Raw genomic sequence first — 20,596 nt, 5'->3', positions numbered from 1 at the left:
AAAGCTCTTATGGAATGGTCGCATGGTCAGGAATATTAAGATCAGAGCAATCGGTTGGAATAAAATCATTGAGAGATTGTCAAGTTGTAATTTTCAAGTCAAATAAAATATTCTTCCTTCGTATTCAATTTTATAGAATCTCATTGGAATTTGGATCAAATATAATAAGGAAATCAGTAAAAATAGATATCAATCAACTTCTCAGGAGTCCAGAAAGGCTCTTTTCTAGAATTGCCCATACAATACAGTTTATGATAATTATAATAATGTGGGTAATGTAAATTTAATTACGTGATTTATTTTGTACAATTAATTATTATTTACCACTTACAAAAACTAACACAAAAATTTTTTACAAATAAACGAAGCATTCAAACACCGTAATGGATGCTTTGCTTGGGTGCTACACCCCTAAAAATACAAACAATTGCCTCTTTTTTCCTTCTCAGTAACGGAGATAGATATAAAGTTGGAACTATAAATTTACTGAACTTCTACAGACGCATTACACAAAACAAAAACTAAGGTAACATAAATTTGTGCAAGGCTACTTTGAACGGCATACCCAACAACCTATATAAAGTCGCTATATCTCTTATGGTTGCTGGGAAGAAATTAAAAAAGAAACGCAAATTCTGGGACTTTCAGAGGAGTGGTTCCAAAATGAACCATTCTGGGCTCTTGGTTTATTTCAGACTTTTTTACATAGTTAATTGTATTTTGTCAAATGAATAGAATTTACCACAAAATAGGATTTGAACACTTTTTCCCTCCATTTTTCAAGGTCAAACGTTAACTGATGAATTCATCTATTGATCAAAGTTAGTTATAGTAAAGCTCTATCAAGAGGTTATATGTTTAAAAAGAGAACAGCAACTAATACTTAACAGCTTTTTTTTCCAAAACTGAATCTGCAATGATTTTTCATAATATCAATGTAATCGAATGTAATTAAAATACTTTCATCAATTAAGAATCAGCGTAGAAAGTCCTGTTTTGGGTGTTGAAATAGTACAAAGCATATTTTTCTGGGAGACAAATTTTTTTGAAGGGGTAATGTCACCTTTTTTACAAAATCACTTATTTATTTGGGGGATTTCTATTGCTTCAGGAGGAAAAAATCTCCCCCTCCCCTCCTCCTGTAACTGGTAAGAAAATTGTAGTCCAAGAAGTGTGATTATATGCAAAGCAATCGTTATGGACATAGGGATGCTGTCCCATGTGTTCACTCAAGCAGCCACAATAGTATACTTTGGACTATTCTTTCAGGGTATGAACTACTTAGGAACCAAGCACATAGTACACCGGGACTTAGCAGCAAGAAACATTTTAGTAGTCGATGAAAATCACGTAAAAATATCCGACTTCGGTTTAGCTCAGGTCATGGAGGGAAATGAATACTATATAATAAAGACTAACAGAGACCTTCCTATAAAATGGTAAACTGCCGTTATTGCTTCTTGTAAACTTGACTAATTAACAACATTTAGGTATGCACCCGAAAGCCTCCGCGACGGTAAATTTTCGACACGCTCCGATGTATGGTCATATGGTGTTACAATGTGTGAAATGTTCGCGTACGGAGAAGAACCAAAGTTACAGCTGCCAAAGCCGGATGACTCCGTTGGGCAAGAGCAGCAAATTTTACTGAATGCAATTGAGAGCGGAACAAGGTAATATAATCATTTATAATTTACAGTTCGGTATACTTACATACTTGAACCCGGTATGTAATAATAATAATTGGATTCTATTCTCCAGATTTCCGTGCCCGCCAATGTGCCCTCCATCTGTGTACGTTCGAATAATTTATCCCTGCTGGCAGGCAAACCCCCATGATCGTCCCAGCTTTTTCGAATTGTGTGAAGAAACTGAAGATTTGTTAGCGCAGCATTAAACTGTATCATAATGCCATCTGATTTATGCAGTTACATATGAATCGAATTTGTTATTTTTATTAAAATTGTTTTCTACTTTGCCGTTGGAGTTTTGTCTTTTGGCCATTCTTAACTCTACCAATGAGCATTGTGTGAGAGAAATTGTACAAATAATGTTATTGTTATGTCTTTAAAGACTTGTTATATATTTTGAACTCAATTATTTCATTAGATATTGATATTAACTGATTGTTAGTACCTAAGTCCTTAAATAAAATTTCTAATACGTGAATGTGATATCTTGCGTATTACTAGATAGTTAGCTTATTGGAAATGTTCTCTGCTTTTTTCTTCCATTGTGTAATTGTAACACAAAAAGGGAACATGTCTGAAAGCTATCGATCTATGGTGATGTTATGGTTTTTTGGAATAAATAAAATGTTATCTGAATTCATTGGCCATATGTATATATTTTGTATATTATATTGACATTATACTTATACAGCCCATTTATTTATTCATTTCTACTCAAATAAAACTACAAAAGTACTTTACATACTATATACTTACATCATTGAACTATATACTCTATATACTTACATGGATAAATATTATCCACAGACTGCTATGTTTTTCTCTGTATAAATAAATTTTTGATGGTAATTTGGAACTTTGTTTTGGCAGAACTCGTGACTGCGTTCCAGGTGTATTAAGATACCCAAACTTGTGCTTAAACATATAGGCAGCGACATTTTTTGTGTACTCATTTCTACAAAGCTGGTATTCTGCAATTTTATTGTTTTGATAGTAAAAGTATACAAAACGGTAGTCTAGCGCGTCGGCGGTGTTGCCTAAATTTGCAACAATGTTCTGAACATGTTAATAAATAATATGTACCTACATGCCTCATTTGTACAAGGATGAAAGTTTGTACAGTAATTAAGTATACCTAAAAATGAAGTATGGTAATAATCTACCAAGCTGGAAGCGTTGCTATCACAAGTCTACCACCCACGCAAGATGCATAAAAAATTATTCGACTGAACTTATTTCTATAAAGATGAAATTTTTGTTGGAAAAAGTTGATGTCATAAGAAACCAAAAAAAATTTGTGTACCAATCGCGTGATTTTACTAATGTCACGGTAGACACGCTGGAAGGTACGATTTTCCGAGCGCAGCTGCTGCACTGCTCTGCTAAAAGTACCTCTAAATTATTATATACCCGGGCATAAAATAAAAATATTTCAAAAACGAACATAGGCAATTAACATGGGAAAAAGATTTTTTGCAGATCGTTGCTCCCCATTAAAATTTTCAAGCACACATTATACTAATTGATGTTATGGTAATTCTGATTCTGAGGTTCCTTCAGATATCAATTGTGATTGGCTCACAATGTTCACTTCCAGGATAATAAAGAACGAACATATGTTTGCCTTCAATGTAAAATTTGTAGCTTTTTACTTATTATTATTATTAAAGCCGTAATGACATCCAAACGGCCATAATAATGACACTGTCTTAGCTCTTAGATTAAATGAATGATTGCTTTTAAAAATAAAATAATATATACACAAATTGTATTTCTATATTAATTTATATAATTACATCTACAATGGTCTATGATCCGTTTCCCAGCGTTTACGTGATTCACGTCGCAAAGTATCACCATCCAGCCTTTTGGGATCCTTTACAAACTTCTCTGTCGCTATAAGTTTATCCTCTTGCGGCTTCAATGCCTTCGTAACCAATAGTTCTCCATTTTCTTTTAAATACGTTCCCCACGAATCATCCGGGAAACCATTAGGAAATGTTACCGGTACGATCTTTACTAAATGCTTTATCCTCCATAGGCGAGCGTTATTTTCGGGTATATTTTTAATAATCGCATAATCGTTCAATTTACCATCTATTTTAAACTCTTTCAGGATGTTTTTCTCCCAATAAGGGCAACCTTTTATATGTTTTATCCGCTGCACTTTAAACAACTTGGACGGTTCATAAGGAGGATCCTTATGATTTGGATCCTTGGGATAGTATTTGAAACCTGGATACTGTATACCTTCACCGTGCCATTTGTATATGTTTTTACTTATACTTCTTTTAAATATTTTTAAATTATTAAACGTTTGCAAGAAATTATTCATGTTGTATGTCTAATCATTTGAGGTTAGGTTATAAATAAAAAAACAACTGTCCATAGACAAAGCACATTTAGATACATAAGTTAAATGAACAATGATGGAATGATGTGTTGTCTTGGCTAAATGCGTTCCCTACTTCCGTTGGAGGGCGCTAATAGCGATTTGAACAATGTTTGAACATGCGCATTAGTTATATTGTCATTTATTTAACGCGTAGCGCGTGGTTTTGTTAATCTAACCTAAGTTTGCTGTGTATTTTCACGTGGTAAATATAATTCGTATAAAAGATAACGGTTAAATATTGACTTAATGTTCGTGTTTATGCAGTTTTAATGTGTAGGAAAATTGACTAAGTTAAGGATTAAACTCAACTAATATGGTATTATGCAATAAATACTAGTTAATATTAAATAAACGAATGGACGTCTTTAGGTAATTGTGCTATGATGGATGCTAATACTGTAAAGTACAAGAATAAGTGTTGTGTACCTGGCTGTGATGACAAGGTTTTAAAACGACATCGTTTTCCAAAAGACCTAAATCTTTTAAGGAAATGGATTGAAAATATTAAAGTTCCACATTTAATGGCATTGCAACCGCATCAAGTATATGATACAAAGTTTGTTTGTCAGAAACATTTTGCTCCGGAATATGTGGTCCCTGGAACCAGAAGGGGCCTTCGTCGAGATGCTGTGCCCACTTTACACATATTAGGTATGTAAATTAATGTAGTAATATATGTATAATGTCTAATTAATTGTTACGCAGGCAATGTGGTAGTAGAATCAGCTGTACCCACACGAAATTTATTTGAAGACACAGAAAATGATCCCATGGAAGTGACCGCAACAACAACTGTACCCACACGAAATGTATTTGAAGCCACAGAAAACGTTCCCATGGAAGTGACCGCAACAACAACTGTACCCACACGAAATGCATTTGAAGCCACCGAAAATGTTCCCATGGAAGTGACCGCAACAACAACTGTACCCATATCTTCCTCAATAAAAAAACCGCAAGGTATTTAACTTTTTAACCTATATATTATATTTATGACTAATTTTTACACAATCTGATTAAAATTTCTGGTGCTTACTGAACCATTTACAATTTTCTGCATGATTGACATTTTTGAATTACTAGCTAATTGTAGTAGCCAGTAACAAGCCAGGAACTTTGATGAGCTAGTATAAATCTTGGATTTAAAGATATATTTTTATATGTTTCACGTGAATATAATTTGTTACAGATATAAAAAAGAAAAAAAGGATTTTGCAAGCTGTGAATGTGACCAGACAAATTCAACTAACACCTAATTGTCAAACATTTTATAAAATGGTTACACAATTAAATACCAAAGCCGCAAAATTTCATATCCAACGGGAAAGTTACCGAAAGCGATTGATGCACGCTGAGGCTGTTGCTAAAAATCCAAATTTTGCCAATTTTGCTGATGTGATTAATGAAACTACCTATAAATTTATTCTCCAGCAACTTCGTAACCAATCTTTACCCCCTAAGGCAAGACGTTACACTATAGACGACAAGTTATTAGCGTTAACTGTGCTAAAATCAAGTAGCAAGGGGTATAAGATTTTGTCCAAAATATTTTCCCTCCCATCAAAACACACTCTGCTAAATATGCTGAATAAGGTTCCTTTTCGTCCTGGAGTTAACAAGCAGATATTTGCTAGTTTGAAGGATGTTGTGCAGAAACTTTCTATTAATGAGAGAAAATGTGCCCTTGTGTTTGATGAGATGTCAATTTCTCCTTCCTTGTCGTACAACATAAGAGCTGATTGTTATGATGGCGTAGAAGATTTTGGAAAGGAGAGATTTCCACATTTGGCTGATCATGCCAATGTATTTATGATCAAGGGAGTATATCGGCAGTGGAAGCAAGCATTATCATTTACATTTAGCAATGGGCCAGTAAAATCATTGCAACTTAAAAAGATGATTGTTGAAATTATAAAGGAGTGTCACAATATTGGCTTTGAGGTAGTGGCAACTATTTGCGATCAAGGTAGTGCAAATTCATCAGCAGTAAATTTACTGATTAAAGAAACAAATGAACATCTCTTGAAAAATGGCATTGAGAACAAATATATAGGATTTCTAGTCGATAATAAAGAAATTGTTCCATTATATGATGTACCCCACTTGTTTAAAGGAATTCGCAACAATTTACTATTGAAAAATTTGCATTTTACAATGAATGATGTGGAGCATGTTGCAAAATGGGAGCACATCGAACAATTATATTTTTTGGACACTGCAGAAGATACACGTTTATTGCCAAAACTTACAGATCGTCATGTGATTGGCAAGAAGATCAATAAAATGAAAGTTGCCTACATGACTCAACTATTTAGTCATGCAGTTGGTGCACATTTACAACGTTTTGCTGGCTGGGGTATGTTACAATTGGAATCTATGATCATTTGTGTATATATACTTTTTTTTAGATACACATACTCCGCACAATTTACCATTGGAGGCAACACAAACTGGTACATTTATACTATTTATGGACAAGTTATTTGATAGCCTTAACGGAAATAATAAAATCGCCCCACTAAGTAAACCTCTTAAAGGGGGACTGACAATGACATCTGATCATGAACAATTTTGGCGTGATGCAATTAGAGTGTTGGAAAATGCGAAATTTTTTGATTCACAAAAAAAAATATTTTGTAAAGTGCCCTCAATATTAAATTTGGTTAAAACATTAAAAGCCTTCATATACCTAAAGAAAGTATTACTGATAAATAAGATGCAATATATATTACCTCGAGCTTTAAATCAAGATTGCCTAGAAAATTTTTTTGCTAGTATGAGAAGTCATGGAAGGAGAAATATTTCTCCAGATGCTCGTCATTTTATAACTTCATTTAAGGCTTTAATTGTAAATAATTTCATGTCTAGCCATTCTCCTTCTTCTAATTGTGAAGACGATTTCACTGTTGGCGCTTTAGATAATTTAAGATCATTTATTACTGGAGAAGAAGTTCCCGGCATTTGCTTATTAGAAAATAATTTTACGATTGAGACTAGTTTTATTGTATCACATTCAAAAAAACGTCCTATTGCGAAAGCTACTTTAGCGTATGTAGCAGGATATGTAGGTAACAGAATATCAAAAAGTGCAAATTGTTCAGTTTGCAAGGACATGTTAACCACTTCATATGGTAATGTTCCGATGGATGTTATTGAGGCAAGAGAATATAGCAATTCCCGCTTGTTCAGACCTGGGACATACTTGTACCTTGTAATAAGTCAGGCTTGTTCCAGATTATTTTATTTAATTCCACGTCATTGCCACAAGTATGGACTAAATCGGTCGTTAATTGCATTTATAATGGAAACCATTAACTTTGATTTTCTTAAGTGTGAAAAGCATACTGATTTAGGATTACATGTTGTTAAGTTAATTGTGAAAGTTATTTTTTATTTTTGGGGTAAGCAAGTGAACAAAATTTTAAATGGCAATGATGAAAGGTTTGTTAGGTTACTTGCAACTAAGCCAAATATGACCACAATTGATGCAATAAAATTAGAGGCACATAGGAAATATTTATCTAAATTAAAAAACAAAAAAAAGTATAGCATTTAAATTTGTATTCTTAAGTATATTTGTTACAAATTGTATATTAATGAAGTGTTGCAGTATTTTGTATTGTAATAGGTTAGTATTGGTCTAAAAGGTTATGATTAATGTTTGTTTATTCCTAAACTTCATCAATTTAATCCTGATGTAATATATCTTGTATTTATATTGATATGACAGATGATTTTTGTCAATAAATAAATATTAATTTTTGATGTGCTCAATTTCACCTTCTCATTACATTCAGAAACAATTGTATGATTTAAATTGTAGTGTACAGTTCATTTTATCTGAATTTACACTGAAATTTAAATTGCAAGCAGCAAATAAAACCAAACACCCAAGTAGGGGTACCGCCCCCGCCCCCCCCCCTGAGATTGTTATTAATTCAAATTTCCCTCTTCAGTGATTTAGTTACCCCTACATCCACCTTAGCGCCACTTTTTCATCCTCATTGGTACTATAGAACATGTCCATCTAAATGTGCTTTGTCTATGCAACTGTCCACAAGAGACATTGGGCTGCGTTCAACTGCCACCTCGTGATGCATCGGTTTCTCCCGAGTTTCACAAAAGGCGCTTTCTTTCGCTGAAGCAAACGCGTTTGGATTGTCAAATTACGTACTTTCGAAGTGTGATCCTATGATCATGATTGCTAAAATCATGAACAAACTGAATATAAAAGTTTTATGATTTGTTTACTGATCACGAATTCCTAAGGACCCATAGTGACCGCTGCGAATATAAAAAAAGACGAGGACTATCGCTGGAGACGTTAGACATATTAGGAGATATTTCGGCTGTTAAAAAAGATGGACCATCGCTATCGAAGTTCGTGCGCATTAAAAAAAAACATGAAATGTTTTATACAAATAAAATTATAAATAACTGCAAAGATGTGTTAAATAACACAAAAAAACAAACCTAAATAACACTATGACGAAATTTAAAGTCAAGATGGCCCTTGACGTAAGAAGCGTCAGTGCTTTCGAGATGCGCAGACGGCTCTCAGAAATGTAGGATATAAATGTAGGGTGAAACCTCTCATTGTGTTTCAAGTGTATATCTGGTATACAGACTTACAAACGTTTTGCATGTACTATGCGATCAAAAATGAGTTGCTGTCGAGTTACCTTTGGAATTTTTGTTTACATGGAAAATCGTATTTAACTTGAACTTCTAAAGGCGACTCGACAGCAACTCATTTTTGATCGCCCGTTATTGATTAAAAGGGCATCTAACACCAAAGCATGAAAATTGTTGAAGTAAATGAACAAAACTCCATCTGGCCCTTGGATTGGGTCACAGTGTAGGAAGGGATAGAAGCTTAGAAGCTCAACATACAGCAGGCTTCACATGCACACTCTTTTTACGAAAATACAAAAATCTATTCCAACAATGGGCGTGTAAGTGTAAACAAGCATAAACGAAATTCCCGCCGAATAATTTGCGCACAGCTGCTGACAGAAAGCTGATTATTAGCGTACCCGTTCGGTGGATTTGATGTGTGCTGACCGTGCCAGATATAAAAAAAACAGCCGCCTTAGACGTTACAATTTTATTATACGCTATTAGTCTTCTTTTCAGTTTTCCTTATAAATACCTACAAATAATTGGTACACGGCAAGTTGTAAATAAATATTAGCTTTACTTTATTAGTTAAAAATAAAATAAACAAATAAGTTATATGAATACTTGTTCGATCGCCAAAACATCAGCAAACGGACTGACAATTTCTTTTGTGGCAAAATAAAAGATTAGTCCAAATGTAATCGAAATTGGAAGAGCTGGCAATGCTTTCTTAAAGATGGCCAGAAGTAGGAGAGTTAAACACAATCCCTAGAAAATAAATAAAGCGAGCACATATTAAAAAATGATGCCAGGTGAAATCTTACAATTAGAATTGCTACAAAGCATGCTAATGTTGTGTTCCAATCGCCATAGGAAGAAGCTTTTCCTACCAGCACACTATAGAAAATGAAGTCGCCTAGACCAAGCTTGACTCCACCTATGAGACAATTAATATAATAAAACACACGATATTAAGTCATTATTACGTTCTTCCTCCACTGCAGTGGCGACCGTTTGTACGGTAGAAGTATTGGCTGCTTGAGGTACATCGACTTGTCGCGAATCTGCACGTGATGCGTGTGTTTGCACCCACTCTTCAGTGAATCCGTTGTCAGTTTCTAAAAAGAAAAAAATTCACCAAATTATTTGCTTGTATTTTATTTTATGCTTTTTGGTCGTTATTTTTAAGTGGGCTGGGTTTCCGCCAAAGTATTCATACTATAAAAATGCAGATATGCTCAGTTTCACTTCAGTGATTAATGATGGGTTTATACAATCATTATCATTAGTTTACTAAGCTCAGGATGGTTTTGTTGGTTACCGACGCACAATAAACCTTTGTTTCTATTGGCCATTTCTTAATGATTTTTAATAGTGAACTAATTGTATGTATAAGGGTAATCAATAATTAATAGTTATTTATTGTACATGACAATAAAGAGATTTTTAACAAACGAATGAAAGATGTTAATTAAGTTTCACAAGATGGTTAGTTTCTCTATATTGTCGTATATCATACAAAATTTGATTTTATATCAGAAGTCATAAAAATCATTATAAAACTTAAGATGTCCAAAAGCGCAAGCTTAGATTCTTCAGTCGTTGGAAACAATATTGTATTATATGTTACGACTTTCATTTTATTTCGTGTTCAGAGTCTCATTCTTAATAAGAATGACAGATGTCATCACTTTATCTACCCTTACGGTTAAAAAGACACTTGGCCTACTCATTCAAACCTCAAAATAAAGATATACCTATTTAATTATAAGGTAAGATATTATTAATCATTGATTAATAATTTTAATGATCAATGTGAAACTTTTATCTCACATGGATGAAGGGTTGCAAACTGAAAAGTCATCAACCATAATCTCATGTCATTTCCATTTAACATTTTTCTCAACACAGCGTTGTTCCTTGGCGTTGTTCAATGTTCAAGGAGATGTAAATCGTCAGAGGAAGGCTCGTAATTTAATTCCTTCAGACTTGATGTGTGACAGTCTCAATTGAGTCACCAGAGTAATGGCAGTACCCTTGTGTTTGTGTTGTACAAGGTAACAGGTGATGGTGAATCATTGGATAGTGGTAGTTGAGTCCACTCGATGTGGAGAAAGAGAACAACACACTACTTCATCCCAAATGGCAGGTCAAAGCTAAGCTATCTAGATCAATCTTCTGTATCAATATTAGGTCACTTGCAAGTGACAATTCAGATAACCCATGGATTGAGATTCTATACTTACCAGTTGAATTAGTGGCTGTCTGCATAGAACTGGGGGCGTCTACTTCAGTGTCACTTGCAGTTGCAACATAAGTATACATGTAAGTCGCTACAAGTTTGGAAACATTATCTAAAAATGTGGACATATAAACTACTCACATGAATAGATAAGAGCAGGGAAAATTTGTTCATTTCTTTCTTGTGCAGTTTCTACAAGAATTCGCAAAGGTCCTCTCGGCATTAAAACGGCAATAAGATCTGCATAAAATTAGCACATTAGCTCTACATGTATCATGATGCAGTGCCATTTACCCCAAATTGAAATAACCGCAAGTACCGCCCAGGTTGTCCACTCGGGCATATACTTTATAAATACTAAAGCCATTAAAGCTGCCACAAAAATCAGATAAGCCTGCTGTAATAGCAGTGGACCTTGCCAGTGTATGCACACCATCCCCACAACACCAAAATTCCACATTAATAACAAAAGTGTTGGATAATCCATTGGTATGTCGTACGCCCGTAGTACTTCCCTAAACATATACCAATGTACAACAATGCCAGATGACTTTTTGAACTTACTCCAGATATAAATAGGAGAAAATTGATAGCAGCATAAGGGACGAAACTATTAACCAACCATGTATAATCTAAAAATAGAATGTAATTTACATACATTTACTTACACATCTACCTTATAGCAGCGGTACTTATACAACACAATTAACAATATTGTCATAACAACTATGACTGCCATTAAAATTAACGAATTAGCCACTGCATTCCATACTTTGGTGCTAACGTCTGGACTTTTTTCATGGAATGGGGTATACACACTAGAATGTTAAAGCATAGAGAAATAATTTTCTACAGATGGACCAATCGTACAGAAAGACATCTTTCACTGAATAAAAATTCACATTGCTGATAGTCGCCACGACCACCAGCATACACAGCGAAACTGGTGCAAACAGCTTTATAACGTGTTTGGCACCATACTTAAGTTCCTCCTCATCATCACGCCACTCTCGATTTGCCTGTGAGGCACCTCCCTCATTCTGATGCGCTGAATGCCCCGCTATTTGAACATCAGGTACTGCAGCATTTACCTGCAATTGAGGTTTTATGATAACTGCTAGATTAATTGTCCCTTACATTGTATCCTTCACCATCAGTGTAAGGTTGTTTTGATTTGCGCTTTCGAGAATTGTCAACAGTTCCATTGCAATCACCTCCGCCACCGCTCGTTGCAACGTGACCGTCCATCAGTCTCGTACTTTCAGTAGACAATTCAAAGTCAGTATCACTTTCCGACATTCAAGTGTAATTTATTAATAAGGGAAAGTGTACCAGACATAAAGAAAATAAATTTAGGTTATATTAGTCACAACTACAACCAACCACGTTGCCACACATACAAAATTGACAGTAATGGCGCGTTTGCATGATGGCAATTGACGTTAGACGCCGCCGCTGATCCATATAAAATATGTATTATGCTTGCAAAGAAATTGTGCGTCCAAATGGCATAAATATTCCTATAAATAAGACACTTGATGTTCATAATATGCGATATGTTTGCCTTTATTAGAAAAAACTTTGGTTAAAATTTCAAAAAAATATCTTTACAAATAAGTTGACATTTCACAAATTGCGCATGCGCACATCTGATTTGTATGAATTTGTACATACGCTAGTCTTTACAAGAAGCATATCTGTGGTTAAAATTTCAAAAAAATATCTCTATAAATAAGAAAGATGACATTTCGCATATTAATAGTCAAGAATTTTCTTGGTTGAAGTACAGAGCTATAATAAGCTACCGAATGCAAAAAGAACGAACTAAATAGCTCGAAAACTGCAGAAGTAAGAACGTTTACACAAGAGAGCAAAAGCAATATTCGGTATCGCTATCGGTTTCTGAATTTCGTCGTTGACGCACGTTGCTCCGGTCTGTACACGGCTTCATGCTTCGGATCATCACTCTTTTTAGGGTCATGCGCATGCGTAATGTTAATCGTAGGCGATTTAAACATTAATCAAGCAAAATAAACACGTTTCACCCTTGACAAATAGTGTTTGTCGGTTTCCAATGTTTCCATAAATAAAACACCGTCGGTGGTTTCTGTACCTACAATGGCAATTAATGACTTAGATTCGTATTATATAAACGCAATAGGATCATTACATTCTCGTGACTATTTAGTTAAAAGAGAACCTTCACATCTTCAAATAAATTTAGAAGAAGCAATAAAGAGCAAGTATGGAATTACAAAGGATTATGGTCCTTTAATTGCAACAACACACAATCGGGCCCCCGAAGAAATTATAATTCCTGTAATCGAGGAGAGCAAAGCGACCACCTCAAGTTCCGATAATGAATTGGAACTTGATTTATTTAATGAAGATTTAATGTGTATAGTCTGCAAGTATGTTATTACACTCACTGTGAACCTCCCTTGAGGTTACTGCTCTATTTTAGTGGTATGGATGTTGCTGCCCGTAATCGTCTTCTTGAATGCTCCGACTGTCACTCGCTGTATCATCAGGAATGCCATCATCCGCCTGTCAACTCGTCGGATGCCGATGGTACATGGACCTGTCAAAATTGCAAGGTGATATCTTCATTCCGTTACAATGGGTGAACCTTTACGCTTATTAGTTGTAATTGTTTTATAGATTTTTTAGATTCACCATTCCTTTATTCCAGTGTTTAAAAAATAAAGCTACCTTAACTTAAATTTTAGGATGTATCTAAATGCTTAAAGGCTACACCTCCCGCGTCACCATCCCACGCTGGTGCAAGCTCGTCGTCGAAGAGCACGTCTAAAAGTTCATCTCAGAGACCTTGTAATTATCCAAAACGCTTACTACGTTTTACTATTCACGATCCATTTCAGCCGTTGTCGTTCCGAAAGTACACTTCAACATAACAAAACCAGCGCCAGTTTCAAATGTAAAAAATTCTGTTAACGTTAACATAATTAGCGCTGATAAGCGTTTACAGATCATGAAGAAGAAGGCTGCCAAGATGCATGAAAAACGTAAACAGTGTCCACGTTAGAAAGTCATTTGGTTCACGAAATGATCAATTGCATGTTTCGTAGATTGTTGAGTTAGTTGCAGTGGTGACCGAAAATCATCAAGGAATCTTTTGTTCCTGCTCATTTAATTTTATTTATAGTAATTATTAGCGATGTAATTAATGTATATAAATTGTATGAATGTTAATTGTAAGTTTTCCATTGTTAATTACATTTTTATAGATGTTTCATAAGTTACTTATTATTATTATTATTACTTGTAGGGATACAATATACATAGTAGTACCCCACTATCAGCTCCGAAGATCATTTACTATGATTATTAAAAGAGAGATTGAACAAAGCATCGACACAAAAATTATATAATGCCAGCAACTATTTGTTTATTACGCATGAGAAAAAGACCTCGCATGAAAATCTACATAATATTTTTATGAATTAACGTAGGTACTTATATTTCTGGAAGATGCCATAAACTTCATTAAGCTGAAATGGCATGTATGAATTTTTCAGTTTTGTGTATCATTGTATGAGTGACTAGAATATTTTTTTAACATATTTCTTTAGCAAATTTATAATACATTTGATTGAAGACTAGAGATCACAGATTTGAGAAATTCAAAAGCTCGTTTTTAGTAAAGTAACCAAAATAGTAACATGGCTAATGTTACTTTGCCTACATTAAAGAAAAAAAAAAGAATACATATGAAAAAACCTGGAAGCTGATCTCTCATTACAGGCATCTTGGTTAGCGTCCAGTTTTTGAGCGGGGGCCCACGCCCTGGCGGGACTTGTTCTTGAATTAAGATATCATTTGAACATGCGAACACTAGAACTACTTCGAGATGTCTACATACATGCTACATTTCATTGAAAAAAAAACGAATTGCGCATGCGCAGAACAATTGTTTTTCGACATTTGCTTTACTTTTACATATTCTAAGTGCCTACATTCAAAATTTCATTTAACGCATGACGGGTGTCCCCTTTGCTCAACTTTTTTGAAATGTGAGCTCAGTTCAGTCAGGATATGAAGAATCGTGCCTAGTGGTAAGGATACACATCGCGCATCCAGGCGGCTGACATTCGTTTTTTGGTATGGGTACTAAAAGGATACAGCGCATGGTCAACGTCACCTCAGTTACTCTCTGTAGCCGCTTGTGCTGTATGTAGATGATGTTTGATGTCCCCCGAAGCCGGTACTGAAAGCGTGACGTATACTTACATCAGTTGGCAACTCTGGGGAAAAACTACAAGCAGAGCCACCTAACCCTAAAGTCGAAACGTTGGATGTTTCGCGGCACATTTGAATCTCAATAGCAGTTGGCTAGGACCGGGTGGCACGATGGATCCTACGTTGTGTAATAGGTTGTTTTGTGTTGGGAATTGAAACATAATACCGGGAAGGGAATTGAATAAAATGCGGAACTTTCTGCGCAAAAAAATGCAAAATAAACCATATTACGCACACAAGGCAGTACCAATACCACGGAAACCTATTACGGGCCAAAAACCCTGGCATAGCCCACCCAAATACGTGAAATAAGTAACTATGACAACAAAATGCAAAATAGAAAAATACACAAATAAATGGATTTACCAAAAAAACAAACCTATTCGTATTCTTATTTGTGGACGTATAGAAGAGACTGAAGCGTATTTAAAGTTTCCCGTACCACGCGGTTGCTACCCAAGTGCGAAAACATCTGCAAAACAATGCATTCTACAGTGTAGAAGAGTACTTAGACTGTGATTTCGATATGTGTGGTTGAGTTTTCTGTTTGTTTGTCTAATATTTGTTTTTGTTTATATACATTAATCTTATTGTTAAATGTCTTTTTTTATCTATACAAATACTTTTTTTCTCTTTTCGTGTATACATACCATTGTTATTATACAAGATTTGCAATTTGACGTGTGCAAACATATTTATACATTTGTACAGCACAAATATACATCTATCTATCTATCTATCTATCTATAGAAACTACTTTTTAAGCGATTCGGGTAGTGTTCACATGACTTTAGTTTACTCTGAGATTCACATCTTATAATCTAAGATTCACATACCCAGGACTACTCCCCCATCCGTGACTGCGGATTTGTATTGAAAACATATGTTAATACTGTGGGCTAATAGCAGTCCATGTACCTAGTACTGTATGGTCTAAGGTTTAAAAACTTTAGGCGACACTAAATCGAGGGATGTGGCGTGATGAGATTAGATTACAGAAAAGGTTTTGTTTATTTTGGGTTTTTCAAGATCAGCGGGAAATTACTCACATTGTTCGAGTTGTGGCACGTCAAGCAATCTAGCTGATTTGTTGTGTAAAATTAGTTTATTGGTGGAAAAGTTTGCGTATCCCTTGTTATTGTAAATGTTTAATGAATACTTTATTAACATAAAATGCACTATAATTCAATCACAGATTAACTAAACGTAAAATCGTCTCTCAAAATGTTTACATCCTTTCTGCACCCACGCGCGATTTTTTACTTTCACTTTTTTCAGCACACTATTCACCTTTTTATATTTTAACATCCCTGTTTCTCACAAAATAAAGTAGATTGTTCTGGGAGAACTGCGAAAGAATTTGCGTCCAATCTCGAGAGAATTCGCGTCAAGCCACCAGACAATTGGCGTGAAGTGGTTCGCAGTTAAGCCGATACCCTGTAATTTAGTGCAGGGTTGATTTGCATTAGAAAATTTCACATTGGGTACGGAGCGAAGTCGAGTTAACCGCCTATAATTAATCGTAGGGTGGACTTTATTTCGTGTGATTGAAACTCGTGTCTATCCGTTAGCGCTTTCCTAATCTAAGGGCAACGCCTTAAGTGCTATGAACAGGCATGCTCTCTGAGAATTGCCAAGCAACCCTACAAACACTCTTGGTGGCGCAAGGCGTGCGCTAAGCAAAAATTCAAACTAGTAGGCAAACTGGTCTACAAAGCCAAACTAAAAACACTGTTGACAGGGAGACATACAACATACTTCTAAGGCAAAATAAAAAGGAAATTAAGAGATATCAGAGAGAGGCCTGGAAGAGCTTTTGTGGACTGGTAGAATCCTTTGTATCGCGCCTGTAGTAAATTCTAAATAAAAACCAGCATTATTACTATTCAGCTGTAGTCTCAGAAAAGACAGAGCTCTCTGAGACAGCTAAGATATTGAGAGATGCTCTGCACTTCCCAGAGGTTGTCACTATGCGATATCGTATCTCTCAAGACTGTGAAAGGCTATGAGACAGATAAATATAAAAATATGCCAATTTGACCCAAACTTTACAAAAGGGGCATGGTTTTATCTCGATACCTGTTGCATCCTAATTAGCACGGGTACCTCCGGGGAAGTGTACTAACGTCACACTACACTATGTTGTTGAGCAGATTGAGAAATCTGAGAGCATTCATAGATTTTGAATGTACATATGCCTTCGAAAATACAACCTTTGGGGTACTTAACTGCACTACACCAATTTACACATTTAAAAATCAAGTAGGTACATTAAAATATAAATTGTAGTTTTTCTATTACTGTGAAGAATTGTCTCCATATCCATTAAATTTCTTCAACCACTCATTTACTTATAAATTCAAAATTCATCTTAACTGATCTTTATACTGATATGGCTAATATCACACAGAGGTAAGGCAGTAGTAGATGGAGCAGTAGAACACATGAACACAAAATGAGGTAGACAATGATAGTTTCCCAAAACGCTAGAAGACAAAGAAAAGTGAAACAAAGAACACAAAATTAAAAATAGTGATACCTAATTATACTCTCGTTGGTGCAATCCAAATAGACTTACACTTTAAACCATTCTCTTCGCCAATCCCATTAATCGGCAACTTGTATTTAACATTAGACAATTTTCGATCCTCCGAAAATTCAACCAATTGACTATTACTTTCTGCCAAATCCCGTATATTCCAAACAGCCAGGTTTTTTGATTTTCCATGTTTCGCAATTACAAAGTTTACGGTACTTGTGACAATTACTCCAATAATCGCCGCCCAATGTGCCTTATGGCCATTTAAGTTACAAGGTGTGTGGTTCTTATCGCAGTCGTAACTGTGCCAGTTCAGGTGTTCGATTCTGTTAAAGTGTACTGTAAAAAAGGATACGGTACCAGCATTAAGCCACCTTTCAATAAAAAGCTTATAACATGATTGGAGTCTAAGAAACCGCTGTATAAGGACACTTCGTTTTCTGGTAAATGCTTTTGAACTAAATTTAAAAATTCCGCCGCACTAAATAATTCACCGTTATATGTATAACCTGAATTTCTCGCGTCTGTTAATAATTTCTCTACGGTATCTTTGGTGGGCTTTCTCATGCAAATTGCTAACGCGACTAAGCCGCATTGTGGTCCTTCTTGGAGGATTCCTTCGAGGTTTGTGTACGACACTTCGATTGGATCATTTAATTCGCTTAAATTAAATTTTAGGCAGAAATTGTAAAGCTCCGGATATTTTAATGCCCATTCAAATTGCATCTTAAACTTTTATAATAATTTAACAAAATGATTTGTTAGGTTAACTTTTACATACAGGGTGTTCAACTGTTCAGGGAGACGTTTAAAGGAAGGTCCACAAGTTTCATTCTGCGATGAATCCTGACTACAAAAGACGCCGAGGCACATTGAGAGATTCCACCCTGTATATACATCTTGCGATGATGGACATATTTTTTACTATTTATAGCTGGCAACCGCGTGACTTTTTAGACAATCTAGGGACTTTAGAAGGGAAAAGCTGTCTGCGCCATCTGGCGAGCACCAAGTCTAGTTACATTTGGCATCGTGTTTTTAATGGCGATCACGAAAGCATCGCTCCGTAAATGTTTGTTGTTAGTTTACTTATTTTGTGTTATTTAATGCAGGTAGTTAGTAATCTTTGCATTTATTTATAATACTTGTGTTTTGTATGCAACATTTTAGAGTGTACAATTAATGTTCTATCTTTGCTTTTCAAATTGACTTGATTTAACCTCAATGCAGAATCACCGTATTTGATACCGTACCCTTCTGTTTGAAATCGTTTACGTTTTGGTGTAATGTTTGCTTAATTTGTGTTTAGATTACATGGTCTTGACCAGACCGAAAGTAATAGGTATTCATATACATTTTGGTCAATCTTTTAATATGTGGAATTTATCCAAATGTTTATTTGTTTATCGTATGGGTGGCACTCCTGGATTACAAACGTTTTCAGATCGCATCAACAGCCGTCAGCGTGACCTATCGACACTTGTGGTATGAGTGCAGGCACCGTGAGCCTTACATGCCCGTCAAAGCATGGTAGTCAGAAGATGTTCTATATAAATCTATACCACTAAAAACTGGCAAGTTGTGGGATTTGAACTCACCACCTGAGAGGTTATAGAGTCGGAGGCTTGTTATTTGTACTCATTACTTTACTGCATTTTAAACTTAAGTTAAGAAAATTCATTCGAATTTAATAAATAATAATTTTTCGAAATAACTGTCGGTACGGAGAAACGTGAATAAGAATAAAAAATACACCGGTCACAGGCACGGCGGAGACTGGATTAATCATGATTGCATCATGCATACATGAATGAAGTGTTATTTTTTGTTTTGCTTATGCGCGCAGCAAAATAGTCAACAATTATCATTTTTAATACCTACAGTGCATTTCTGCATTCTTGTGAATTTAAAAGTAATGGATAATGCTTAAAGTAATAGATAATGGGATTATTATATGTATTTGTTCTATGTATGACGCGATGTGTGCAATAATAATAATAAATATATTTGAAATCATTCAATAAATTCAAAATGACAAGTGGGCAGGTATACCCTTCAAATCTCAGGGCCGGTCAGTTGTCCCCAGTTCGCCCCTGCCCAAGGTAAGTAACTTGTCCTACGTCCAGGGAATTCAAACCTACAGTCGAAGTCAGTCCCAGCATTAGGTGTCGTAACTAATGTGGTTACAGTTAACTGATCAAATACGAAGTACTTTTTCCAATAGAGATTTTAAAACACTTTAATCAAGATAGCTGTCATGTGCATGTTTTTTCGTACTTCCGGGACTAAAGTAACAACTTCACTCCATTATGACAAGTACTGAAGTGTCACTTTTTGTCCCGCCGGGATTAAATTTAGACGAAAATCCCGGAAGGATGAAATTACTAACAAGGCAATTTCAGTAGGTTGTTCCACATTTTGTATGTGGCACTACTTCTTAAACGCATCGCACTGCTGCTCATATAGTTTTTTGGATTTCGGTGGTATCAATTCTATACCTACTTTGGCTGCTTTTTATCAATATCAAATACACCTTTGTCACCCACCACCAAAATTATGACACTAGCAATGACAGTTCCTATGGTTACTTGTTAAGCAGCGATTTTTTGAAAGAACGCGTTCTCTAACTTCATACATATTAAGTGTTTCGGTTTCGGAAGTACGAAAAATATCGTATATACCTTGCGACTGAAGTAGTGGTCTTAATCCCTCAGGTAAATTATGGCCCGACCGAAGGGATTAAAAGTACTACTTCAGTCCCGCGGTATATAATATACTATTTGTTCATTATTAGTTGACATTTCACCATGAACAGACTTACATCAGAATTATTTCCAAAATCAGTGTTC

At 35.3% G+C, this 20,596-nt stretch overlaps 5 protein-coding genes across 7 annotated transcripts in view; 2 read left to right on the top strand and 3 right to left on the bottom strand.

Moving 5' to 3' along the window:
• Positions 1-2,386, top strand: part of LOC116160425 (tyrosine-protein kinase hopscotch) — a 37,667-nt gene extending 35,281 nt beyond the window's left edge. The window contains exons 17-19 of the mRNA XM_031473620.1: positions 1,270-1,439; positions 1,491-1,673; positions 1,762-2,386. Of these exons, the coding sequence (XP_031329480.1) occupies positions 1,270-1,439; positions 1,491-1,673; positions 1,762-1,897 (489 nt within the window). The 3' untranslated portion in view covers positions 1,898-2,386. The remainder of the gene's footprint in view (positions 1-1,269; positions 1,440-1,490; positions 1,674-1,761) is intronic.
• Positions 2,387-3,424: 1,038 nt separating this feature from the next.
• On the bottom strand, positions 3,425-4,098 carry LOC116160426 (39S ribosomal protein L30, mitochondrial). The gene has a single exon (XM_031473621.1). It carries the CDS (start codon positions 4,024-4,026, stop codon positions 3,490-3,492), a length of 537 nt encoding a protein of 178 aa, XP_031329481.1. The 5' UTR covers positions 4,027-4,098; the 3' UTR covers positions 3,425-3,489.
• Positions 4,099-9,263: 5,165 nt separating this feature from the next.
• LOC116160612 (presenilin homolog) lies at positions 9,264-12,355 on the bottom strand. The gene is made up of 10 exons (XM_031473852.1): positions 12,086-12,355; positions 11,819-12,039; positions 11,625-11,766; positions 11,513-11,580; positions 11,243-11,463; positions 11,090-11,188; positions 10,953-11,039; positions 9,693-9,824; positions 9,531-9,643; positions 9,264-9,474 (listed from the first exon to the last, which is right to left on the bottom strand). The coding sequence occupies exons 1-10, from the start codon at positions 12,245-12,247 to the stop codon at positions 9,319-9,321; spliced, it is 1,401 nt and encodes a 466-aa protein (XP_031329712.1). The 5' UTR covers positions 12,248-12,355; the 3' UTR covers positions 9,264-9,318.
• A 579-nt stretch (positions 12,356-12,934) lies between these two features.
• LOC116160613 (integrator complex subunit 12-like) lies at positions 12,935-14,207 on the top strand. 2 transcript variants are annotated; one of them, XM_031473854.1, is made up of 5 exons: positions 12,936-13,359; positions 13,413-13,545; positions 13,678-13,780; positions 13,831-13,886; positions 13,938-14,207. In XM_031473854.1, the coding sequence occupies exons 1-5, from the start codon at positions 13,067-13,069 to the stop codon at positions 13,992-13,994; spliced, it is 642 nt and encodes a 213-aa protein (XP_031329714.1). In that variant the 5' UTR covers positions 12,936-13,066; the 3' UTR covers positions 13,995-14,207. The 2 variants fall into 2 exon arrangements, with proteins under 2 accessions (XP_031329713.1, XP_031329714.1); XM_031473853.1 differs by having other exon boundaries at positions 12,935-13,359; positions 13,831-14,207.
• Positions 14,208-14,294: 87 nt separating this feature from the next.
• Positions 14,295-18,525, bottom strand: LOC116160614 (UPF0692 protein CG33108). 2 transcript variants are annotated; one of them, XM_031473855.1, is made up of 3 exons: positions 18,103-18,525; positions 17,748-18,049; positions 14,295-17,694 (listed from the first exon to the last, which is right to left on the bottom strand). In XM_031473855.1, the coding sequence occupies exons 1-2, from the start codon at positions 18,471-18,473 to the stop codon at positions 17,752-17,754; spliced, it is 669 nt and encodes a 222-aa protein (XP_031329715.1). In that variant the 5' UTR covers positions 18,474-18,525; the 3' UTR covers positions 14,295-17,694; positions 17,748-17,751. The 2 variants fall into 2 exon arrangements, with proteins under 2 accessions (XP_031329715.1, XP_031329716.1); XM_031473856.1 differs by having other exon boundaries at positions 14,295-17,698; positions 17,749-18,049.
• Between the last annotated feature and the right edge of the window lie 2,071 nt (positions 18,526-20,596).

This window comes from Photinus pyralis, unplaced genomic scaffold (genome assembly GCF_008802855.1).
Source record: "Photinus pyralis isolate 1611_PpyrPB1 unplaced genomic scaffold, Ppyr1.3 Ppyr1.4_LG1, whole genome shotgun sequence".
Taxonomy (NCBI): Eukaryota; Metazoa; Arthropoda; class Insecta; order Coleoptera; family Lampyridae; genus Photinus; species Photinus pyralis.
Note: the sequence above shows the minus strand (reverse complement) of the source record. Positions and strands in the feature narration are given on the sequence as shown.